At 47.4% G+C, this 25,498-nt stretch overlaps 2 protein-coding genes across 2 annotated transcripts; both read left to right on the plus strand.

Annotated features, from left to right (window-relative positions):
• Positions 1–1,490: 1,490 nt before the first annotated feature.
• On the plus strand, positions 1,491–25,224 carry LOC120444736 (trichohyalin). The gene is made up of 9 exons (XM_039624666.2): positions 1,491–2,092; positions 11,676–11,959; positions 18,242–20,084; positions 20,283–20,880; positions 23,129–23,314; positions 23,371–23,528; positions 23,591–24,040; positions 24,106–24,406; positions 24,747–25,224. The coding sequence occupies exons 2-9, from the start codon at positions 11,890–11,892 to the stop codon at positions 24,933–24,935; spliced, it is 3,795 nt and encodes a 1,264-aa protein (XP_039480600.1). The 5' UTR covers positions 1,491–2,092; positions 11,676–11,889; the 3' UTR covers positions 24,936–25,224.
• On the plus strand, positions 2,835–3,479 carry LOC120444745. Its single transcript, XM_039624676.2, has one exon. It carries the CDS (start codon positions 3,114–3,116, stop codon positions 3,315–3,317), a length of 204 nt encoding a protein of 67 aa, XP_039480610.1. The 5' UTR covers positions 2,835–3,113; the 3' UTR covers positions 3,318–3,479.
• Positions 25,225–25,498: the final 274 nt, after the last annotated feature.

Raw genomic sequence — 25,498 nt, forward strand, 5'->3', positions numbered from 1 at the left:
GAGGCCTATAGGCAAAGCTCAGGGGATAAGTCGAGCTTTTCGCCTCCCGCTTTTCATTCATAAAAATGCGGTTTAGAGGGGTCTACCTCCCCCTCGAGTCCTAAAATTCTTCGGCCTTCGAAAAGTTTACCGTTATGCGCGCACAATTAAGCACTCCAAATCGAATTGCAAAACGAACTCTTGACAATTCAGAAAAAGTACACTGACCGAAGTGTGGTTTTCCGTATCCTTTAATTGTTAAAATTGAACTCATTTAACCGTAAGCAATTTGAATTACTGATTGAAAGAAGAGTTTCACAATCGTATAATTTTTTAATTTATTAATACTTTCCTTAAGTATAGCCGTCTTAATTACTAATTCTTTCGATCTTCACGTACGAAACACTAACCATGAGTTTTTTAGTTAAGCCCACACATTTTCCCACTGTGTATATTCAAAGAGCACTTCACACGCCAGTATCGTGGGTTGACAACTTTATTAAAGCGAAATGGGTTCCTTCGATTTGGCAGGGGGTTACGGGTGGGGGGGTCAATGTGGACGTGCTTTATAGTTTCTTGACCGACGATGACGATCGATGATTTATTTGTATGTGCTGCCTGCTGCTTATTTCTCTGACTTTTTGATTAATTACTGTGATATTCAAATATTCAAGTGTGTGACTGTAAAGGCGCAAAGGTATAATATTGTAAATACATAGGTGCTTCAAAAAGCAGAACCAGCTGTCACAGAGTTTTATACCCTTTAAGTGTAAAGTATTGAACCCAAAGTTGATTAACGTGAATAAATTTGGGGCTTTAAGTAATGTTAATACGCCGTCTTGCGAATTAATCTTTATTATGAATTTGTATGGAAAATAAAACTGCTGATCTTGGAGGCATTAAAGTTATGGTAATATTATTTAGTTGGAAAAAGTCGCGTAGAAGCACTGTATTTTTGCTTAGATGATGTTTCAGTGCTAAGCTATGAACATATTTCACGCTTGTTTTCCTTTGTGGCCTGGGATTAGCGCCTGTTCGGTCGTATCTAGAAGATGAATTAATTAGTGCTCGGCTTTAATGACTAGTGATTGATGAGTGGGAGTGGCCCCGTGGTGCGAAGGGAAGTGAGGAAGATGAGCAGCTGGCAGAGGGTCACCGAACAGAACAGAAGCCAGTGGAAACTGGTCGACAGGCGGAACAGGCAGGAACATCATTTTCATATTGGCCAGCGCGTAGGAAAACATCCCAAGAATGCTTGGGCGATCTGGTTTCACTTGTTTTCGAGTGAGTACTCGAACCTTGATTTGATTCATATTCGCAAAACGAAAGACTCCAAAACACGAACTGGCTCTCGAGCGCTCTCCGCAGACACCGGCTACTTGTTGCTGCGCCACTTGTTAGCCCGATTTAAGTTTAAGCTCGCTCTCTTGCTTGTGCTCTTTCTCGTTCTCTTTCTCTTTCTGAGCTTTGACAGCGATCTTGGCCAAAACGCTGGCTCTGGGCTTCAGTCGGCTCTTAGACGTATTCGCGTTCACTTGGGCCGGAGAACGCGCTCAATTCCGCTGTGGAAACAATCGAAACTGCGTCGCGTTCGCAATTAGCAGCGATAAATAATTACAAAAGTACATACAAAAATACAAAACGAACTGGCCAGCGCCCATCTGCCACAGAGGATATATCGTTCGATCCTCCCTGCCAATACCATATAAAGCCAAACCACCAACGACCATCGGCACGTCCATTCAACCGTTCAGCGAAGCCCACGCAAACCGACACAAAATCTCGAACACAAATCGTGATAAATTTTCGCTAAATTGTGCAAACGTTTTTCGACTAATTAAAATTTGACGTGCATACCAAAACTCCAACTTCGAAAACCCCAAACGCGAGAGATATAAATTGCAAACCAGCTAATTTCCGCGACGACACTTGGCAAGTGAAATAATGAGATAAAAATAACAAAAAGTAGAAAAGGAGAACAAAGCCGCAGAAACGAACCCACACACATCAAACACAAAACACAAAATAAACGTAATTAGAACTGCGCAAATTACTTAGAACTGCAAAACATTTGTTCTCCCCCACACTAACGCACGAGGAATGCTGTTTTGAGGTGAGTCGACGATCGATTTGTACAGTAAAGCCACCCTAAAACCGCCAGCTAACGCCGTAGTTGCTTCAGCCCAGATAACCCACTGAAACCAAATCGGAACTCCGGACTATCCATACTAAACCCCCATCTTCTGAGCGATACTGATACTCTTGAATAATTCAGCCTCGCATCGTAATCGGAATCGGAATCGGAATCGCAATCGCCATAGCGATCTGCAGTGGGCTTTACGACCCCCGAATGTGTCCCAGTTACACACTTATGTGGGTGGGTGTGTGTGACTGTTCCATATCCGTATATAGAATAGAGTCGGCCAACGCATTAGCGCCGATTGTGAGTCAGAGTTGGGGTTTCTGATCGATCCGCTCAACCTTTCGCCCTTTCTGGTTAATTGGAAGTTCAGTTCAGCGGAGAAGAAGATCTTTTCGCCGTCTACTTTCTATCGTTATTTCTGGGCAACATTAACTCAAACATTAACCAATACACTTAACAACCTACGGCATGTTTTTTGAATGGGGATGCAAATTAATAACCAATAGCCAGCCAGCCAATTTTGATGTTAATAAAAACTCGACCGACTCCGCAAATGCGAGCGTCTTTATTGTTTTGGGCGGAAATAGAATTCTGAAGGCCCGCGCAACTGAAAGCAAACATTTTTCAATGATGACTGCCTAGTGCCTCGTTGAGTGAAAGTTTTAGCGTTTTCAAAACGATTCTCGTTGGAAATCTGCTTGCTCTCAGCAATCTATATATTGGTTCTTACGAATTAGCATTGCAAATGCGGAATTTACATTAGCTCTGGCTTAATGCGACTAGGAATTTTATATTTATGGCTGTTGTGTGGTTTTTTGGCCAAATATCCATAAGTAATTGGCCAGAATCGGCACATTTGAATTCAGGTTCAAAGCTATTCGTTATTCATTAGGAATAAGGTATCGAAAACCTTATCGCCAGGGCGTTAGTGCTCATTTTGATCTAGCCTCGACGCCGATATTTTCAACAGTCCAGAGATAACCCGAAAAAAATGGAGCCCAAGAAAACGATAACCTGGTTTTTCGGCCTGCCATCGGTGCGCTATGCGCAGATCTTTATCGTGGTGGCGGGCGATCTGCTGGCCCTGTCCAATCTGTATCCCAAGCACTCGAGCTATATTGCGCGTCCTTTCCTGCTCTGGCAGGATCACCAGGAGGAGGACGAACGTTCCGTGGACTCGCCTCAGAAGTTCTAACGAATATATATTTTTTAACGTGTGTGGGAGACGTTTTATTGCCCCCAACGATTTTTGACCAGACCAACCTTGAGTTTCAATGCCAATGCCAGGCCCATGACGTCACTTGTATCTGCTGGCTGCCTCTTGCTGCTTAAATATACTGAATATTTTGTACATATATACGTATGTCGGTGTGTCTCTGTAGGTGCCTTGGTAAACACCTCGTTCTCGTTTTGTTATTTTCGTTAGCTGCAGTTCAGAACGCCAAGTGCCTGTGAGCCTCTTCAAATGCCCGGCCAAATTAACCCGACTCCTCATTAAAGGCCGAAAATTCGAAAGTTTCGACCGTCGTCGTCGTCGTCGTCGTCGTCTGGAAATAAACGTCAATTTAAACGAAGCCTCCGACCGGTAGGAACGTATTCAGGGTGGGGGTTTCAGTTGGGTTTCAGTTAAAAAAAAATTGAAAATTCTCAAAAGCCGCTTTGTTGATGTGGCCAAAAAAGGTCTACAGCCTTGCCTTGTATGCAGTCCTACGGCCCGTTTCATTTTCGTTTTTGGGAGTTGCGTTGCCGGCCATATTATCTTGTTTTCGGTTTCAGCTCTCCGATATTTTTGCTCGCTGTTTTCTGCTGCCGTTTTTGGTGTGCATGCGTCAAGGATGATTTGTATTTGTGCACAAGGCGATGCCAGTATTTAGTATTTCGATTTTCTGTACTTAATTTGTATTCAATTTCGTTGGCAACCTGGCCGGGAGCTTCCTGCTTCGAGGCAGTGTCCGTGTCCGGCTTTTAACACGTACACCCACGACGCGTCGCGGGTTCGGTAATTAGTCACTGAGATCAAAGACCGCCGCCACCAGCGATTCATTCTCGGAACTAATGCAACTGTTTGCTCAGCACCAACAAGCACAGCTTGGTTCTTAGATACATATGTCTCGTGAATGGACTTCGTTTGCTAAGACACCAAAGTCTTTAACAGGGTAATTAATGTGAGTAATAGTGTTAATACTTTTAAGGTAACTCATCAAGTTGCCTAGTTTTTTCCATTTGGGTCAGTCTTTCAACGAAACTTGGAGCTGAAACAAGTAACATCAATAAGAAACTCGATGATTGTTGGTTCGCCCATATTTCTATATATAAATATAATTGAATATGAAGATACAGTACAAGTGCATTGGCATTAATACCATATGTTTCCCTTTATGCTGAAGAATTCGCGCATGATTTGCATGAATAGAAATTAGGTAAGCATGTAAAAAATGGGTCTAGTTAATTGGGTCGATAGGTACAACGAATAAAACTCAGATCGTAAGCTGATCAAAGCGCATATATCAAGTGACCGCAGAGATTTTATGATGCCTGATTCGAGGATTGTATTAAAGCACACATTTTCCTCCCAAATCATAATAGTCACGTGGTTTCTGTATCCCACTCCCTGGTGACCTTATGCGATCGAATGGAAGTGCGAAGCGCTCCTCGGAACTCGCCGCACATTCACTTTGCCATCGTGCAACTTTAATTGCCCATGGGGGTTCAACAGCCAAACAAAAGCCGGGCAAAACTCATAAAATGGCTTTAAAAATCAATGTCTGTCAATGTCTGTGGCGCAATCGGCCTGAAAGCGCCGTCGATCGCTGATTGTTTAACTGTTGACTTAAGCGGCAGTGTTAACAAATTATTTGACTTGGTCGCATTTGATTTAAGAGCCCAAACATCGCCACCTGGCATTGAGGCTCTTCGCCGGAAGTTGGACAGCGGGAATCAAATCAAACCAAACCAAACGAAATCAAGTCGGATCAGATCGGTCGGAACGGTAAATGGCATACGACACTTCATAGACCGCTGCGGAAGTACTTACTCTCAATTGGGTACATTGTTGTCCCCTGCCCGCAAATCAGCGGCATTTGACACGCTCGTTTGGCTTAATTTCGGTGCCTCGGGGCTTAGGGTTCACAAGCTGACCTTTCTGGGGGATATCAGGTGTCGCCGGGCCACAAAGCAGGTGCAACTCGACGCCCTGGGAAACAGGTAAACGGCAACTCTGGGAAGCTGGATGATCCCCAAGCCGAAATGTATTTCGGGTCTCTTTTTGGGGTTCGGGAAGGCTTTCAATGAAGTCATTAACTTGATGTATTGGGCGATAGTTTCGCCTGGTTCGCTCTGTTTGGGGCGCTTTCATCTGCGAGCCAATTACGAATTTCCTAGAATCGGATCGCCCCAAAGACGTGGGCCGTTCATCATGATATCATTTGGCCGAGCGACACTGCTCTATGCACATAAATTAGATGTAAAACAGGGCAGTAAAAACCGAATCGATTATGAGCGAAATGTTAATGGCACGCAATTTTGTCTATGACTTGTCGTCATCATCATCATTGCCTTATCACGTACAGAGCAGCGAGCGGCCCCGTCTAAAGTTGACTACTGAGGAGTGTCGTATTCAAAGCGAAGATTTGTAACGCTTTCATAACGCTTCCACAAGTCCAGTGCCCTCATCCTCCCCCGAATTGACCAATGACAGGGGCACAAAACATTGTCCAAGGGGCAGTGTTGAAAGCGCACTTTGTATGCCGGTCGACGGTCGACAAGTAAGCGACTTCGATTCGCGGTCAACAACATTGGGATAAAGGGAATGGGACCGAAGCGAATCGAATCGAACTGCATATCAATGAACTTCGGGCCAGTACTCCACTCCACTACAATCCACTCCACTCCGCTGGCCATTCACCATCGAAATCGAATCTAACGCGGATCAATTAACCGATCTGCGAACTGAAATTAGCATAAATTACGATTTCAGCTACCGCTAGCTTTCCGGACGGGGCGATCGGCATTAATTACCCCGGGAAAGTGAAACCATCCGGGGCTCTTATGCAAGGCGGAAGATGGCGCATGCACCGTTGGTTATGACATGCACTACAGACCCAAAGAAGGCACCTCTGGATTTGGCTAAAAACAGACAGACAGACAGACAGACAGACAGACAGCCAGCTAGCCAGCAAGCCAGCCAACATCGCGTGCAAGTTCGCCCTTTTCCCACTCAACGAGACACTCGAATTCCATGACTCCAGGCCGTATTTTTTTTGTCTTTGGTTTTTGGCTCTGAGATGAGTGGCTGACCTTTGCCACTGCGCTTGATTCGTTGCCGGAAACTTTTGACGCTGCCTCCTTTATTGATTTCCCAGGGAAAGCTTCGTGTTTCGAAGATTCTCTAGCTAATAATTGCGCTCAACTGTTGGCGAATCCATCGATAGCAAGCGAAGAACTAGACAGTCAGATGGTGGACTTTGGAGTGGTGACCAGGAAGCAGTGGCGCCATGAGGAGTCCCGAAACTGCAAACACTCCTAGCAGGCGTGAGAATTAAAGATGCTTTTTGAAAACGAGATTGATTTAAGCCAAGCTGCTTAAATGGGGATACGCATAGTAAATGTCTTATCATGACAAAATTAATGTGCTATCGTGCTGTCATGTTCCATTCAAAGAAAAGAGAAAATATTCTTTGCAATAATACACTTTGTAGAAATAACGAAACACCTTTAAATACCTGAAGCGTGTCCCTTAGTTTTGACTTAGTTTTACTTTGAATGACCGGAGATCTGATCTTCCCTTCTGGTGATCGCGTTTTAAGCGATTGTAAACCTATGATCGATCGATCGATCTCAACTCTCTACTGTCCGATCGCCGCGGTGCCTAATTGATTTCCGTGCAGATTAGGAGTCGCAGAGCCACCAGCTATGACATGGAAAGAATCCATCGCTCCATCACCTCCAAAATACTTACACTCCCAGGGCTAATTATGAGTTCGAAAAGTGAAATCTTTTGTCTTCTTTCCCGGCCTCCGGCGATCCCAGGTCTCTCAAGCATTATTAATCATGCAAAAAAAAAAGCCAGACATGTAAGCCAAGAAATTGATTTACATATTTTGCTAGCTGGGAACAACTGGCACTTATGGTATCGACACTTGCCGCACTCCGGAAAAAGATGCCACGTAACGCCGCTCGGATTAACCTTCTAACACACAGAGTGGTCTTAGTCCGAGTGTGAGGTACTAGCACAAAGGGAAGCTTCTTCCCAGCCAATTCGGACTCAGATACAGATACAGTTTAGCTGGCTAACAAAGCGTGAAAACGACAGCGGAGCGGCAACAAAAACGATGACAGACACTGTGACCAAGTTTGGCATTGGGAGGCGGAACCAGCGACGTGGGCCTCAAGGGGTTAAAGAACGTTCGTCGAATTTATCTATGCTTTTCATTTGGGAAAATTTTTATATTCACTAAGTTTTAATAAATATACAACTTAATTTTAAAGATTCTTAATCACCTTTTTAACATGCTTTAAAGAAGTACGTGAATTTAAAGTGTAATATTCGACAGGTGCATCGCTTTTGCAGTTTGAAACATTATGTTTACCTTAATTATGTTAGTCCAGTTAAGTGTTTTTATGAACTTTATTGTAAATATCATGCTAAAATCAGTTTGTATAAAAGTTCTTTAATATATATCATAACTCTTATAAAGTATTACCATTTTCAAAAAGGTGAAGATTGCCATATTCATTCTCAATTCAGTTGAAGCTGAGCTCTATCATAATGGCAATCCCCCTCTACGACGCCCATGGGCGAGATGGTGAGTGGGCGCTGGACAATCGCCAGACAATCTCCGAGCGCGGAACTTGTCATCGTCATCATCTGGCGAATGCCACACGGTCATAGATGCCCGCATAGATGTCTCTAAATGGGAGTAGCAATTACTAATTTCCTTAGTAAAGCGCTCGGCTCAAGGGGAATTTAGTTGTAAGACCTGACAATACCCACAACGCCACTCGCCAGGGTCTCTTGCCCAGTTGAGTCCATTCCACTTCACTTCACTTCACTCCACTCCAGTCCAGACCAAACTGAACGCACTGGAATAGGCCTGGCCCAAACTCTCGATTCCCGACTGCCCATTCTCGATTTGCGACTCCCGGCCAAGCCAAAGACAGCGCCGGCGCGTTCCTTGTCTGTCCAGCCGTCTGGAGCACTGGGTATTGGGCATTGGGCATTGGGTATTGGATATTGACCAGTCGGCCCGCTGAGGCAGCAGCGGCATTCACTCACAGATGCCTCGGCATAGATATCGAAATGCAATTAAGTATTTGCCAAAGCCGAAGACGCGAACGAGCGCCACCAACAAAGCGGCGGAGCGGCGAGGCACGCATGGAAAAATGTTTCCATCGCTAGACGACGTCCAGTTGGCCCGACTCGGCCCGGCTACTCCGCTCCAGAGGGAGTAGGATCCAGAATTCAGCATGCAACATTCCGGGGGCGGCGGGTGACGGGCGGACGGGACGCTCTGATCTTTGCATAACATGGACTTTGAATGGCCACAGGGCTTGGCTATACTTACAAATTGGACTACACCTTCATTTTCACTTCTATGTGAAAGGCCGCTCTGGCTGGCGCACTGCGCGAAAAGCTCAAGGGAGCTATTTGTATTTCCAAAATAAAATGGTTTCTAAAAAAGATTTTGACTAGATATATTAATTTTGTTACCGAATAAGGCTGACTAAACGAATACTAATCTAATAGCCTTACCTCCCAAAGAGAAAAATATAATTATTACATATGAAGTCAATAGTTGCGGGGCTTAACTTTGAACTAAGAAACTAACTTAACTTTGAAAAGTAGAAATGAAGTAAGTCTCTATAATAATAAGGATCAAATAGATTATACTCATACGTTGGACAAAACGAAAGTAGTCCTATGGAAAAGCGAAAAGCCACGGTTATCCAACAAAAGGAGGAAGATTTGGCTCTGCCCTGTTCCGTTCTCCCAGTGGACCATTGCGATCTCCCTCGGCTGCCTGAACCCAGAGGTCAGATCGACTCCGTGGCGCTGAGAACACACGCAAAGTGGGCAAAAGTCGAGGCGTTTGTTTGCTTTGCTGCGCACTTTTGGTTTCACTTGACGGCGGCGGCGGTGCGAAGGGAATCGCCAGACTTGGGTGGAGTTCGGGCTTTGGTTCTGGGGTCTGGGGTCTGGGGTATGGGGTTTGGGTTCTGGGGCTTCCTATCATTACCGCCGTGTTAAAGTTCAAGTTCAGAACAACTATGGTTCTGGGGGCCTGGCTGCCGCGATGCTGAGTTGCTGAGTTGCCGGGGAGCCTAAATTGTTTGCTCTGCGCGCTAATCTAATCCCATTCCCACATGTACGGGCGTAATTCGTATAATTTCGCATAATTCACCTGGAATTAGCTACTCCTCGGAGCGGAGACATGCAAATGTGAGCTGTGAATGGATGAATGGCTGGACACCCGGCTTTTTAGTTTAATTGAAAGATGTGCGGCCGGATGGCGAGGTGCGCAAATGCAATTGCAGAGCTGCAGAGCTGCAGCGCCGACTCCAAGGTCCGTCAAGCGATACAAATTTTATGTTTATTACACCTTAATAATGCGTGTTTACAAACAAATCACGTTCATGGCGCAATCAACGCTTGGCAATCGGCATCGGGAATCGGACATCGGACATCGGACATTGTACATCGTACGTCGGCATCTGGCGTAGCATTGCGCATAAGCGCCTGCGTTCCAACCTATTCCATCCCATACCATACCATCCCATCCCATTCCATAGGATACCCAGTTGGTCTGGACTCAAACTCGGCTCCCATCAACGTCAGGGCGCACGCATGCGCACTCAAATTATATGGTAAAGGATTTTTATTGGCAGCTCGCAGCGTTTTTCCCCTGCAACGGACTGCATCGGTGCCCGCGATCAGACAGACGACCATTGGCCATTGATGTCTAGCCGGGCGATTGTGCTCGTTAGAGCGTAAGGCCAGCTCCAGCTCCAGCTCCAGAGTCTGGAACTCGATCGGGGATCCAGGACTGGACTTCAGCCTGGACCCTGGCCAGTGTCGTGGATGTAGCCTGTAGGACAGCGGACTGTAAGTAAGCCAGAAAGTGAATGAGCGCAGTCCTTGTCCAGCTGCCAGGTGTTAGACAGCTATTTTCGACACTTTACCAAGCTCCTTCTTATACTCCACAAGAACGTTTTGGCCAAAAATCAATTACATGTAGTGCTAGCCTTATTAGAGTACGAATAAATATGTTTCATATTTCGTAGAGAAAGTTCTGTTAACTGTAGATTTCAGAAAGAATCTAAGTTGGCATATCCTCCAGCACTTGTATTCATTTTCTGAATCGAAAAAGGAAGTCATACGCACAAGAAATAGTTTAGCAATTCCAAATACATCTATTAGATGAATGAATATAAGTTAAAAAGGAACTTTAACTGGTCTACTAACTCAGCCCAGAAGATCACGAAACGATGCATCTTATGCCGGAAAGTAGATATAGGTTATCATTTAAACAAGCACTTTTATTTTACTGAAGTAAATAAGACAAAGGTTATAGAACATTTCACCAAACATTTCGTCCAAAGATTCCTCCCAAGGGAGCGATCTCTCGTTTTGTAGTTTGCTCATGGAAACTCTTGGATGGGTGCGTGTCCATGGAGCAGTTGTCTGGACTGGACGTTGAGCTGGGGAACCAGGGATCGAGTTCGGGCACGCGGATTGGAGCGGGCTGGAGCGGCTTAGCCTCGAGTCCTCGGGCATAATGCATTGTTTAAATAGAGTTTGCACTCTCGTATTCAAATATGAATATTATCGCGTTGGCTTAATCGCAATCAATATTTCTACGGTTTTCTCCTCTCAGGCACTCCCGACTCCCCTCCGCCCGTCCCGCCAGAATTTGAATCTCGTATGCAGCCCAAGCACCCTCGTCGTGTGTCTATTTTTGTAATTGCCAGAGAAAACAAAAAAATACGTAAAAAACTTAACTCGATTGTGCCCACTCCCGAATCTGGGGAATCAGTCAGAGTGAGCGTCGGAGTTGGACTCAGAATAGAAATAAGAATCAGAATTAATTGGCAACAATTCTGCTGCCTGCTGTCATGATCAAACTCTTCTGAGAGGAATGGACAATTCGGCAAAATGAAATCACTAAATAATTCTTTTCCAAGGTGTGGTGTAATACGAAAAGTAGTCGAAACTGACCCAAAATTGTTAATATCTTTTTGCTAAAATTACTAAGGCGTACTCTTCTTTTCCTCTTTGACCTATTCAAGTGCTACTACTTACTTCCTTTAACGTCTAAGCAACTGGATTAACCAATTTACTTTTAATAAGACTTTCTGTACACTCTCGCATGTGCACAGAACATAAACATTAATAATGTGCTAAAAAAAACCCTAGACAAGTGAAACACAAAAACAAACTGGGCTAACCGACGAGCTGCAAACTAAACTCAAGCTGGCTAATCGCAGGAGAAATAATCCAATAACACCAATAACCAGAGAAAAAGAGGCTAACTCAGAGAATGTTTTCTTTTTGCAGCTAAATACCATTTAAATTGGCTAGTTTACATGGAAAGTGCGCAAAGTTCAAACAGCTCGATGAGACTGTCACACAAAGAATTTACTTAGGGTTGCGATTCTTCCGAGAGAAGACCCGACAGGAGAGAGAAAAGCCAAGACAGATACAGATACAGATACAGATACAGAGAAATCCACTACAAGGATACAAACCCCATCCCCATTCCTGAGCTAAGATGCACACTGGAGCGACGAATGGAGGACCCAGGGTCAGCTTCAATCGGGATGTGCACGTAAAGCGGATAGGTCAGTGTGTGGTTGAGGAAAGTAATGGTAACCCCAATCCGCAGTCGAAACCAGAAATTAAAAACAAATAACCAACACGCGCAGCCGCCAAATGAGAGCGGCGAACACGAACCCACAAAGACCTCTAATGACAAACTAAGCAAGGCAGCCATAAGAAACCTCATCAATAACCAGCTAACAAAAAATTACTAACCAACCAACCAAGTGGCATCTGAAAAACCACCCGTACTTTTGTGTGAGTAGGCCAATTTTGGTCAATCAATGACGGACGCTAACAACCCACGCGAATGCAGCTCATTAACTTGGCCAGCCAGTTCTGGCCAGAGGCTTTTCACCATCCATCGATCCGTAGATTGCATAATGTGTAAATGTGTATTGCTGTGTGGAGAAGCTCTTCAGTTTCTGAGTTTTTCAGTCTTTCAGTTTTCCATGCGGCTCTTGAAGTTTTGCCAAGAATACGAAAGACAAACAAGTGAGCCATATATTTGCACATGTGGAAAGGAAAGAAAAACAAAAAGAAACCTCGCGCTGGTGGGCGAATAAAGCCAGAACGAATGCCAAAAGCAATAAAAATAATAATAATAACAAAGCCGCCCCAACAATAAAATGTAGTTTACCTTGAGAATAATCGCACACAGATACGGACTGGCGCAAACTAGAGAGCTCCCATATAACTATTTTAAATAAGTTGATATTTTATAAGGCATTACAACTCGCAGCCGAGAGATGCTCGCTCTCGCCGACCGACCGAGTATCATTTTGCACATCATCTCTAAGCGGAGGGGGTTTCTGGGGAGGATGGGGTAGCCGATGCGGACGAGGACGGACCCACTGCATCTGGGCGCTTTGTCTCCGCAGCTTCGAGTATATTATTATTGTTATGATTATGTCTGGCAGCCGCGACAGCAACGACATGGGATTTATTTCATAGCCGGATTGAATTTATGGCCACTGACGGGAATGAAGAAATTAAAAATTGATTATGACCAAAGCGGCGCAGATGTTAATTTTTTAGACGGTCCCCCCAATTTAGAACTGCCAGTGGCAACTGGAAACTGTGGAAACTGTGGAAACTGTGGAAACTGGCAACTGGCGAGTGGCATTTCCGTATGGCTTCGATGGCCATCCACGTCTAATTAAGCGCAAGTCCTTTTGGTCCGCCAGTTGGCGGTGCGTATATCTTAAATGGCTGTGGACCAGATTTCCCAGTCTCGTAATTGCATCAAATGGTTGCCATTTCGGCCAACTCGTTTAATGCTCGCCAACGAACTTAATTGCAATTTCTGAATTGGCTTAGGCAAATGCAACCAGTCGAGGTCGCCGAAATGTAACGTGATTAGGTAATCGGACGGCCAGGCACGAGTCATTAGCTTTGTGATTTCTGTACGCTTACGAGGTCGTCGAAACGCAGGCTGTGAATTTAACGAGAGCTAAAGAGATCTGATTCCATTTTACAAGTCAATTGAAGTGCGTTAGTACCATATGACTGGCAGTTCACTTTCGTAGATTCTTAATTCTTAACAATATATGGCTAAATGTGATACTTCATTGGTTAATTTGTATGACTTGAGCCCGCAATTAGCTTGGTAATCCCATAAGTACCCTATTATCTGCAGTCACAGGCGCTAAAAGTTATTTAACCCGAACATTAATTCGAGTCCCCCTCCGTTCGCTATATTTGCATGCAAATTAAAGCAATTATGTGAAAAACACAGATTTAATGATGATTTAATTTTGACGCAACACAGTAGCGAGATAAAGCGAACAGAAGATGGTGGAAATTATTCGCCCGCTGAGCACAAGGCAGCATTTTTCATCCCCAAGTTAACTAGTGAATTTTCTGCTGAATTACAGTGCAGTCAAAAGTCAAAGTTGTTGACTGTAAAAAATCAACTAAAAGCCGTCTAATTTCAGCCAATTTGAGTACAGGTGAGCCTCGCTAGCGCGACTGCTACGGCGACTGCTACGGCGACTGCTACTGCGAGCGTGATCAACCTTGCGGAGCGACAAATTTGGCCAAGACGAGTCGAGTCGACAGCTGTTCTGCCTTGGGCCTGGTGGATGCACTGAGCCAGCTTTTTGAAGGCGGACAGGTGACGAAAGGCAAGGGAGCCGTCTCAAAACCGGGCTCCTTTGTTCGGGCCTCAAAACCTGGCAATCGGGCCAAGTCGACGTCCTTCTAGACGTCTGTCTTCTTTCTTATAACTATACATTCTATACTCGTATGTATATTTGTATGTGCTGATGACATAATTTCAGTTATCCGATCCAAAAGGCGTTTTGAGAACGAGTCCACATTTAGCTACTCGAAGCGTAGGCCGTCTTCCCGATTGCGTAATGCTGGCCCAGACATTTCCCCATTATGCCTGCTCTCTAATGAGCTCGTTCTCGTACACCTTTAATTAATTAATTTAATTAGGCAAAGAGCAAGTCATTATAATGAAATTTGCTACGTTTCCTACTCTCAACAATGCGAGCTCCACATTTGATTTGCCTTCGAGTGCGACTTTGTCAAAGCCCAACTGGTTTTCTGTTTGCTCTCGTGCCATCTTTGGATCTTCTACTCTGCGACTGGCTGGCTGCTATTAAAATGCCATTTATGCTTTTTATTAATTCATCATTTGCATACGCGGTGTTTTATTCGCCTCTTTGCGTTGCCCAAGTAACTAATTAATAAGTCTCGTTTTTGGCTTGCCTGCCCACAAATTTCGCACTATTTTCTGGCTGATGTTTTTCTGTTATTACTATTTTTGCCATTGCCAAGTGACATTAGCGTGGGCAGGGCCAGTTGTCGACTGGCTAACCGCTCGCCGGAGATTGCTTTCAGTCGCTTTTGATATCGGACTCAGTCAGGTTCTGGCCGCCTGTCATTTTCGTTCTGGAACTGAAGTGTTTGTGCTATGCGACAAGTCTCGGCAAATTTTGTTCAATTGAGCATTTCATTGAGTCGCGAACCTCGGTAAATTCGGCTAAATGGAGTTGTCGATCATCTACCTACAAATCCTCGTGTGCCCAAGTCAATTGTCGCAACAGAAATCAGTTGAAATTGCAGACGATTGCGTCATTTGTTTATCGAAATGTGTATTGAAATGAGTCGCAGATTATTTTTAGAGCTCTTTAACTCTTTTTCGGCGAATGGTTCGGTTTTTTTTATTTTATTTTATTTTAGGCGATTTGTTATTTGTTTATCCGCTCTCGCTGTAGCTACATCCACAGCTACAACTCCAGCTAAAGCTACACAAAGCTGTTGTTGTTGACAGGCGCTTAGGGGGAGAAACAAGTTTCTCGCCTCAGTCTTTTGAATCGGCTCCATTCTTTAGCGAAAGTTCCCATTCGTATTTGTTTTGAAAGCCGTGCATCACAGCCCAGCGAGCCACTTTAATTGGCCAGCAGCCTCAGTTGCATTGGCAGACTTCGAGCAACACGCTGATTTGCATACTTGGGCTGCCCCAAGGACGCGGCGCCGCTTTTGATGTGATTAGTTAGGTCCTGGGCACCGACTCCGCGGCCCGATTAGCTTGGGAGCACTAAATTATTTTCATACGTTAAATAAATGCGAGCTGTCCCCGGGACCAGATAAAGCCCAACGTCAGCTCGGCGATGTGGGCCCTTTAACGAAATCGAAAGTGCGCCCGGGTAATTGAAATACCCCATGGCAACCTGGGCGGATCTTTGGCATGCCTGTCCTAGAACTACACACAAAAAATATTGCTGTTGGCAAGATACTTAAAACGAAGGTATAGATGATGCAATAATGTAGCCTCTCAGCTTTTTAAATTTGAATCTTTATTCTAATTGTTGGATTGTTGATAAGATTTGGTTTCAGAACGCACAATTATACTACGTTTTATATTTGAACTTCTTCAACGACAGGATACTTTTGTTAAGATTACTTTTCCAAGAGGTAACTGCTTTTCTCTAGGTGTAGGCCTAGACCAGTAGCGAGAGGAGGCAGGAATGCGGGTGAGCTCCCATTTAGCCAGCTTGGCTCGACCTTATCTTGTCACTGACATGGCCAGCGGGGGATAAGGCATTTTTGCAAACTAAAACGTTTTGCTGTCGACGGGGAAACGGGGAGTAGAGGTGGGCTCTTCGACTTAGTGGTTGTGGTTGCCTTAATGAAGCGGACTGGAGGTCGAGGCTTCGACATCACCATCATCATCCCCAGACAATTATTGCGTGGTACCATTAAACTAAAGTAAAACCATCGACATGCTCCTGGTGGCGGTGGCACTTGTGGCAAGTGAAAGTCTTGCCGCAAAAAGAGTCGAGATTTCATTATTTATACGAGTCGAATCTCCACTTATTTCTGGGGTGCGTGCCCACGAAGTTGGTCAGTGTGTTTGAGGCAAAGTCGCCAAGCCATCACGACAGCCAAATTATGTGCAGCTACCCGAAAAAAACCGGAACTGAAGCAGAAACCCAAATCAAAACCTGCAACTGGCGCAAAAGGCGCTCAAAGGCAGACCAGTTGGAAAAGTGGATCAGATGCTTTATCGCCAGCAGAAAAAGGTTATTAAAATTCGCAGCTCCTTGAGGCCCCCGCCTCCGCCTTCGATCAGATCGCTTTCATGGAACTGCCTAGGATGGTCTTGCAAATCACAGAGCCCGCCGGAGCTGGCGTGGCCACATTAAGTGGATCAATGATTAGATTAATGAATGGCTCTCAGCGCCTGGTAATCAATCAAATGCTGCACTCGCCCCGAGATCATTGTCTTAGGGTCTTGGGAACTTGGAGCTTGGCACTTGGAACTTGGAACTTGGAGCTGTTTACGGTTAGCCGACATTGATGCTGTCGCTTAGTGCGAATTTATGCTTTCCTGTTGCCTCCAAAAAGCAACGAGATAGATACAAAACACCGCCGCCGGCTCGCAAACGAAACCTTGTAAGTTGGCCAAGACTAGTGAGCCATCATGATGGTGCAGCGGGCCAACTTTTCACCTTGACACATATCGCATGACAGCTGAGTGCAGCCGGAGATGGAGATGGCGATGGAGTTGTGTGAGCGGAGTGAAATACAGTCTCGCAGAAACTCCGAGAATGCTCCCTTTTTTGTTCATTCCGAGTCCAATCCTCAATCCTCAATCCCATTTCCAATCCATTCCCATTCTACTAGTCTACTAAGCCAATTTGGCACACGACACGCCCAGCGCTGTCATTATTCATTGTTGTTTGAATTTCGATTAGGCACCGGTGTCACTTTGCCATTTTGCAGCACGAATCGGGCGAATGTGGGAGCGGTTCTCGCTCCGTGGTCCGCGAATGTGACAGGTTGTGCAGGTGAATGGACAACTCTTGGCGGAGGAAGGCGGAGGAAGGCGGAGGAAGGCGGAGGAAGGGAGGCGGAGGGCCAGTGGCCGGGTGGGGCAACAGAAGTCCAGTTGATCTCGGGGCAAGGTCAGCGTAGAACAGAGATGGCTTCGATGATCTGAGATCTCCACACCGTGCGCTCACTTTGAGGTGTGGAAAACAACGGCAAGAAAAGATGTTGTACGAGTATAAATTGCAACTTTTTGTGAAATTGACTTGTAAAAAGTTTCTCTTGGCTAAGTCAGAATTTTAGACTATTTTCCATTGTATCTTAATTTAGTATACGCATTTCTTTGTGTGTACGATGACTAGCGCTGGCCGGAAAAGGCGGCTGACTGGCAGAGTGAAGAGTGAAGAGATCACGCATCTCGGCTAGCACATCTCGTTCTGGCCACGATGATGGAGCTCGTTTCGGCACGTTTTCTTTGGCATTTCTGTTTTGTTCTCGAGGCCCCTTTGCTGTTGTTTTCGGCGTATTAAATAATAATGATTATGAAAAAGTGAGGAAGTGGAGGAATCTTTATGAGAGATAGATCAACTGGGACCGCAGCAGCCCCGTCCTCTTCAATGGCCATTAGCGCTTACAGCGTCCGATTACAGAGCAAGCGCTTCACGAGATCCAAGTATCTCGGCTCCATTTCCATCCAATCCGCACCGAAAGCATCTCGGCCCGAGAAGCCAGCGACAGACGTGGGCCAGATCCATTGTCAGACGGCCGGTCTCGCAACTCTTGAACCGAATTGGTCTGGTCTGTTCTGGTCGGGACGGGGGGACTGCCTTATTTAGCGAGCAGCTAGCAGCTGGCGGGTTGGCAAGTGTGAATTGGCCACAGCTGGCTTCCAGATATTACATCATCAGGGGCCGGCTAATGTGCTAATTTGTTTTTACATGAATGCCAACTAGTTCGCGGAACTGCCTCTGCAATTGTAAGTTAATCCCGGTCCTCCTCTCATTCCATTCCATCTCTTCCAGGCAAGCATCCCAGTGAGTACGAGCCGCAGCCGAGTAGCCAGCAGAACTACCACCAGCTGCCCAAGGACATCGATCCCGAGGACATCCGCAAGGAAGCTGCCCTGGTGATCGCTCAGGCGGGCAGGCACCACAGCAAGGCCGAGAACGGCGACCACATCCCCAACTTCCGGGCCAAGCAGAAACGCCAGAGCCAGCCCAGCGACTTCAACTCCCTGCCCACACGCCGCAGGAAGGGCAAGCCCGTGAGCCGCAGCGCCAGTGACGCCTCCACCAAGAAACCGGCCAGCAAGCGTCCCTCCATCTTCGGGCTCTTCAGTCGCAAGAGCGACTCGAATGTCAGCCAGTTGGACAGGGATCCGCGCTTCGAGGACGTCGGCGCCCGGCGTTTAGTGCGCAGCAAGAGTGATGTGGGCAGCAGCAAGTTAGCCAGGAGAGCGGAAGACAAGGCCCACCCAGGCGCCACCAGCCAGTCCAAGCAGCAGCTGAGCCCCATCATCGAGCAGGCCCAGCGGGAGGACTTCTTCGAGAAGGACTACTTTCGGGAGCGAGAACGCCGCAAATCAGACGCCGTCACGCCTCGCGAAAAGAATGAGAGCGTTCGCGGCTTGAACGAACTGCTGGCCAGGAGTCGCTCCCAGGCGGAGCTAGACGGTCCCATCCTCCCATCAGGCCCATCGGGAGGTGCTTCCATTTCGGCGGGCATTCGCGATAGGATCGAGACCCTGCAGGCGAAGTCTGGCGAAAATATGCACAGCTCCCAGCAGCCGGCGGAGCGTCTGCCGCTCACCAAAGGCCGCACCGTGAACGGCCTGGTGAAGCGCTTGTCCATGGAGCGCTTCTCCCCGCAGCCGGTGATCAGCCAGCCGGCCTTCTCTTACATTCGCCCCAACGAGGGCATCACATATGCCCAGCTGGACCTGGGAGAGGATCAGGTCCGCCGATCGCCCATGGACCGAGATGTGCGCACTCCCCAAAGGGAGTTCACTCCGGCTAGGCCGCCGAGGGCCAGCGATGTGCGGCCCAGTTACTCGCCCACATCCAATGGCGCTGCTCTGGCCAGCAGGACCAGCCATTCACCCTCGCCCTGGCAGCAGCTGAGTCCCCGCAATCTTAGCGACGAAGACGAGGGCTTGGGCTACGAGCCCAGGAAGGTGTACTATGAGGAGGAGTTCCCGCGAAGGGCGGAACCTCCCATTGTGCCTCTCATCAGGAGTGTCAGTCCCTCGCCCTACCTGGACGAGTTGGGCCATCGACGGGCCCAGCTGGAGACGCGTATCCTGACTCGGCGGTTCGGGGAGGGAGCCACCATGGAACGCCAAGCGGACAGAAATCGGGAAGTGGGCAGACCCACTCCTGAGCGGGATCCAGAGCGCTTCCACCGCCCTCTCCGCCAGGAGCTGTCCAACGAGTTTCCGGCAGAGCGTACCCAAGTGGACAGTGGCTCCACGCTGCCCAGAATGGAAAAGACCTCTCGCTACCGCCACACCAAGTACTACGACGACGGACAAGGAGGCGTCAAGGAAACCTATGTGCGGGAGACACAGCGGGATGGCCAGGTGCGGGAGTCGCGGCATCGCGAGCGCATCGGCGAACGGGAGCGGGACTACAACTCGGCAGATCGGCTGGAGCAGGAGCCGAAGAGCCTCGACTCTCAATTGACAGATCAGTACCGATCCTCGCCAGAACTGCGCTCCCAGCAGACCCAGCCGCGGGAGCAGCGGGAGGAGTACTGGCAGAGCAGCCTGAAGCGGGATAAGCTGCAGCAGCGCAGCTTCGACAAGGGCGACTCTGGCATTGAGAATGATTTCCGGAAAGAGTCTTTCAACGGAGACTTGACATCGAGGTAGGCGAATTTTCTTGTCTTATGGAAAAGGCATTATTTCAATTTTAAATAACTTTATATAAAATTAACAAGAGGGAGGGAACTCAGCAAGTGGAAGTGCTAGCATGAAATTGATATTCTTATCTAAATTTAAATTCACTCAACAAAGTGCTTACAACCCTGTAATGTCTCCTAACTCACCTAATACTGCTTATTTAGATGGCGCAAACGCACTGCCCTGGATGACATAAGGGCCTGCGAGTCCTTCCTGCGCAAGGAGCGTCGGGACAGCGCCCAACAGCGCCAGTTGCAGCGGCAGGCGGTACCGTCGCGTCTGCGCCGGGAGCACAGCTACGTTTACAGGGAGCGATCCATCGACGATGGCTCGCACTTCGATCCGCATCTGGACAAGTACCCGGTGGCCACCAGCACGCTGCGTCGCAGGGAGCATGCTGCATCCACCTCCCAGAGTCAGTCCCAGTCCCAAAAGAGAGAGGACACGAGCACCCTGAAGCGGAGCAAGAAGCTGGGTGGCTTCGAAAAGGTCAAGCAATTGTTCACGGGATCCGGAGGAGCCGGCAGCAATGGGGGCAGTGGTCGCAGCAGCGGTAGCAACGTGTCCAGTGGCAAAAAGGAGCAGATGAGCAACGGCAACAGCAGCACTCTGAGTCGCCGCGACAAGGATAAGGAGCGGGAGAAGGAGCGGGAGAGGGAGAGGGAGCGGGAGAGGGAGCGCTACATGGTCAAAGAGGAGGAGATGCGGTCACGCTACCGCGAGCATCACACCTCCGCCCAGGAGACCTCACGCGAACCAAAGGTATGTGTTGCTTCAATGTCAGTACCTAGATTTACCAACTCGTTATGATGCTTGTTTAGATCTTAATACTTAGAACTAGTATTATGTTAGACTTTGCCAGATTAATTGAATATTTTTCTATTCATAAATATTTTAATATTTTAATATAAGCCTAATATAACAAATGGGTTAGCAAGAGAAGGATATGTAAAAATGAGCCCATGAATGAGCACATATAATTTCCTATGTGCAACTGCGACGCCTTTGCCCTAATGGCCGATTGATGGCGTCAGGCGGAGGTCGATAACCCGGCGCCTGGGCAAGATTACAAAGTCTTTTGGAATGCAGACCCTCGTCGGTTCACTTGGTCATGGTCGGCTATTATTAATTTCGAATTAATCAAGACTTTCGTCGATGGGTCTTACGTTTTGGGGGAGTAGCTGTGGGAGTAGGCGAGTAGCAACCTATGTTTTGGCCATTGCTTTGCTTCGGTCCAAGCTGATCCGCTTCCTGGTCCAATCAGAAATCACTTGGTTGTCGGGTGGGCGTCAGAGGCCGCCTGAAAATGGTGGTAGCCTTAGAAGACAAGACGTCACATCCACTTTGGGGCACATCTCTTTTGTGGGGCATTCTGGGGGGACTAAGCTGGCCACACCATAAACAAAATACTCGCGACTACGCTTAAGTATTAAACGACAACAGACCAAATAGAGTTGCAGACGGAACGAAAAGCGCTAACACGAAAAAAACTAAACAATTCAGCGACGAGGCGTCGTATAAATTTCGAGTAAGAACAAAAGCGTCGAGGGTCGAGCTTTGGGAAAGATACATACATATATACATATATATATAGAAAATAGAAATATCTGTGTGCAAGATTTAGAAGTGGAAGACCCACGCAGCTGCTGTCATTCTGCCATTCAAGCAGCCAGTCAGTTTGTCACTCTGTCACTCTGTCAGTCCGTTTGTCAGTGCGCTCGCAAATTAAGAAAGCTGACAGCGAAACGACAAACTTCGAGGCGGGGGAAATTGAATAAACTGGGCTTAGATTCAGATTCAGATTCAGATTCAGATGCGGATTCGGATTCAGATTCGGATTCTGATTCGGTTTGTGCCCAGAGTCCGATGCAAAACGGTTGGAGCTACTGTTGCCGCCGAAGTGTTGCTGTCCACGTTGCGCAATTTACAACTGCAACTGTTGCTGCTGCGTGCTGCGTTCTGCTTGCTGCAAGCCAATTTGAAATGCTTCAGCGAATTTCTTGGCCAAGTCTAAGAGGGCCAGAGGATGTTGCCACTTTTTGATCGGCCGGATGTTCAAAGTGGGCGGCCCAAAACGCTTATAATCAGAGAGTTTTTGGGCTACGGCTTGGGGGCTGGAGGAGAAGGCCCATCCTGCAGGAGTTTCACGCCAAGGTGTGGCCACTGTCTTGGACCGTTGTCAGAAATTATGCTTGCGTGATAGAGGTATTTATAAGGCCTGGCCAGCGGGACCCAGCATCTCCAGCATTTCCAGCGGGACAATGTGCTGCCATTATTCATGGGGGCATCCAATAAAACATGCCGCCCGATTTGTGTTCCGCAGAAATCGTTAAGTGCTTGCCATTCATTCCAGACATTCTACATGCCCCAAAACACACACGCGAAAGAGAAACCGCTGAGGCTTGTGTCAATAATTCTGTTAGCTTATTTATGGGCCCCCAAACTTAGTCGTAAACTATATTGGGAGTCGCAGTCGCGTTCTGGGCATATTTGAATACCTAATTATTTTGTGGGTGCGTAGTCTCTGGCTTATTGTTGAGTGCCACAGTAACGTTTTAGATCGGAGGTTGGGCACCTGCTGACTCTATTGAATTCGAAACCCAATATTAAACCGGTGGGGAACCACCCACCGCCCCTGTCTGATACCCAAAACCCAAAACCTATTACAGTTTCGACCGCAAGTGGGCCAAAGATGCATTGGGCCGGCCAAATCGAGCCGACTCTCTGTCGCATTCACAAATGGCGAAACAAGTTTAGGTGCCGGCACCCAATCCCCCACTCCCCCACGTGTCCACGCGCATAAAGGCCACCTGCCCCACATTCGCAACCTGTTGCGAGGCAGTGGGAGAGCCGACCTTTGACCCGAAAGCGAAAGCAAACCGCCCACGAAATCGAAGTCAGCTTTAAGGTATATTACTTGGATATAGGATTTGGATTCTAAACATTAAAAGATAGTGCCGTTTTTAGATTGTGTTACACATGGAAATGTATAATCTATTGAAATCCGCAGACTATCGATATCTCGATGCGACGCCGACTGTCCACGCCCAAAGCTAGTCCTCTGCTGGTGAAGCGGAGTCCAGCGGACAAGCCGCCCAAGAAGCATTCTAAGCCGAAGGAGTCGGCACCCGCGAAGGTCGAGAAGACGAGCTGGTTCAGATCGCTGGACCGCAGGGCCAAGAGCAGTCCCAAGGAGGTATGAACAATTTTCTTTAAATAGGAGTATTAACCCATTAGGCGCATTCCTTTCAGCTCAATGTATCCGTGAACGGACACAGTGAGACCACTTCGAGCTTGAAGCGGACCAAACGCAATGCGACAGCTGCTCCAGCCAAGAACCTGCGCTTCTTTGGCGACACTGATCTGGACTCGAATCCGCCAACCATTTCCAAGGTGTCCAGCATGCCCAGGTGAGGATTAGTTTGATTCACCTTGATATGGAGATCCTAATCGCGTTTATTTTCATCTGCAGGAGCCGTCCGCCGCTGGGTCAGTCAAAGCACTCGCAAAGTGCCTACCACCTGGACCGCAGTCCTCCTCCACCAGCCCGGGACTACCGTCACTCGCTCGCTGGCCAGCCTGAGGGCCATATTAGAAATGGCACCAGTCGTCAGCGGGCTAGCTCCATGCAGCACCTGGACAACGGCAGCGACGAGGTGGACTTCCGGAAGAGGCGTCACTACTCGCGCTCCCGCGAGCTGCACGACATCTCGGAGAGCGGCTCGGAGCCAGAGCCGGCGGAGCGACACAAACGGAGCAGCACGGCGGGACAGCGGGCCATGTCCCTGGAGAGAACGGTGGATGGACCGCGTGGCCAGCGTATCGAGGATCGTCCTCTGCTAGGACCACCAAAGCCGGCCAGGAGTGCCGAGCGCCGCGGACTGCTCAACAGTTTGGGCCAGGAGAACATTGGCTACGGCAGGTGGGTTGGCTTGAAACCACTAATAAACGTAACCTTAAGTGCTTAATGAATCCATCTCCGTGCAGGGATCGCTATCCGGCTGAGAGTTCCGGCACTGAGGGCGAGTCCAGTTTGCATAGCCAGCGCAGCGTGGTCTATCTGCACGCTACCACAGTGGGCGACATCCCGCAGCCATACAACTTGCGCCGACGGTCCATGTCGCGCGACGACCTTCGCAAGGTCAAGCAGCCGGCAACCCAGCAGCCGCCGCCCCTCCAGCCCATGACCCGCACCGTCTCCAGGTCCGTCTCCATGCTGGCCCCCTGGAAGCCCAAGCACATCAGCGAGGGCTACGAGATCAACTACTCACAGGAGCAAAACAAGCGGGTAAGTTTCACTTATAGGAATGATCGAGTAGGTTTAGATCCAAGTAAACAGATCATTTCCGTATATGCTATTATTATTAACAATGCTTAACATTTTTAAAGAAGTAATTAACTAATTAATTAATAATTAGGGATGATCAGTTAATGATAGTTTCAGTTGTCTGCTCGATAAGAGCCTATAGATTGCAACTAGTTTTGTAAGAGAACCACTGAACAAAAGTGATTGAAATAGAAACAATTTGTTGGAATCTTAAAAGCAAAAGGGATTTCCACATTAATCAATTACCTTCAATGCAAATTTTATGGAATGATAACATATTTTATGATTGTTATGTGTTTAGATGTCCACACTGCCGCGAAAGCCACCACCACACAATGGAGCCACCAGTGCCAGCACCCTGAGCCGGGTAGGTCGCAAGAACGACTCCTCCACGCCAACGCGACGGTACCACATGGACAGTCTGGAGCGCCCGCCACCCCCGCGATCTGTGCTCTCCGCATCGAACTTGCGCAGCGCCAGGACGAAATGAAGCGGGCGGACGAGCCTCGAAGCCTCCACCCGGTGCTCCACAGTGGAGGTCATTGAGTCCAACCGCACCTAGTTGCTAGTTGTAATCATTAATGCGAACTCGAAACGTAATTCTAATCAATTCAACTGACGGAGAAGGAGGACGGCATCCCGATGAGAGGCGATGCCCTGCTTAGTTGCGTAGGATTCTTTAACCTTTGTTGCAATTCTCGTCATATCTTAAATGTGAAATGTATTCGTACTCCAGTAATAATTATATTAATAAAATATCAGACTTTAACTTACCTGAAGTCGGCTCTTCTTAATTAATGGGAATATGGCTTGATATTATACTTGTATTTCGATATGTGCTCTAAAACGAAAAGAACAAAACCCCTTTTAATTTTCTGCTTAGTTTTTATATTCCTTTTTAAAAAAAAACCTTCCACTTTTCAAAAGCAATGTCGTCTACATGCTTTTTACACTTATTTGACATAGTTTTTACGTCCTTTTCAGTGCACCTAAAAATGTGCTTAGTCAAGTTAGTCACCCGCAACCAGTATCCCTCCAACTGCGCACAGTGCG

This window comes from Drosophila santomea, chromosome 2L, assembly GCF_016746245.2.
Source record: "Drosophila santomea strain STO CAGO 1482 chromosome 2L, Prin_Dsan_1.1, whole genome shotgun sequence".
NCBI lineage: Eukaryota > Metazoa > Arthropoda > Insecta > Diptera > Drosophilidae > Drosophila > Drosophila santomea.

Excerpts from the sequence above, each read along its gene's own strand:
- LOC120444745 (XM_039624676.2), top strand. The coding sequence starts at position 3,114 with ATGGAGCCCAAGAAAACGATAACCTGGTTTTTCGGCCTGCCATCGGTG.
- LOC120444736 (XM_039624666.2), top strand. The coding sequence starts at position 11,890 with ATGCACACTGGAGCGACGAATGGAGGACCCAGGGTCAGCTTCAATCGG. Across the intron at positions 23,315-23,370 it reads CCAAGAGCAGTCCCAAGGAG|CTCAATGTATCCGTGAACGG; the intron begins GTATGAACAATT and ends CATTCCTTTCAG. Across the intron at positions 24,407-24,746 it reads CACAGGAGCAAAACAAGCGG|ATGTCCACACTGCCGCGAAA; the intron begins GTAAGTTTCACT and ends TTATGTGTTTAG.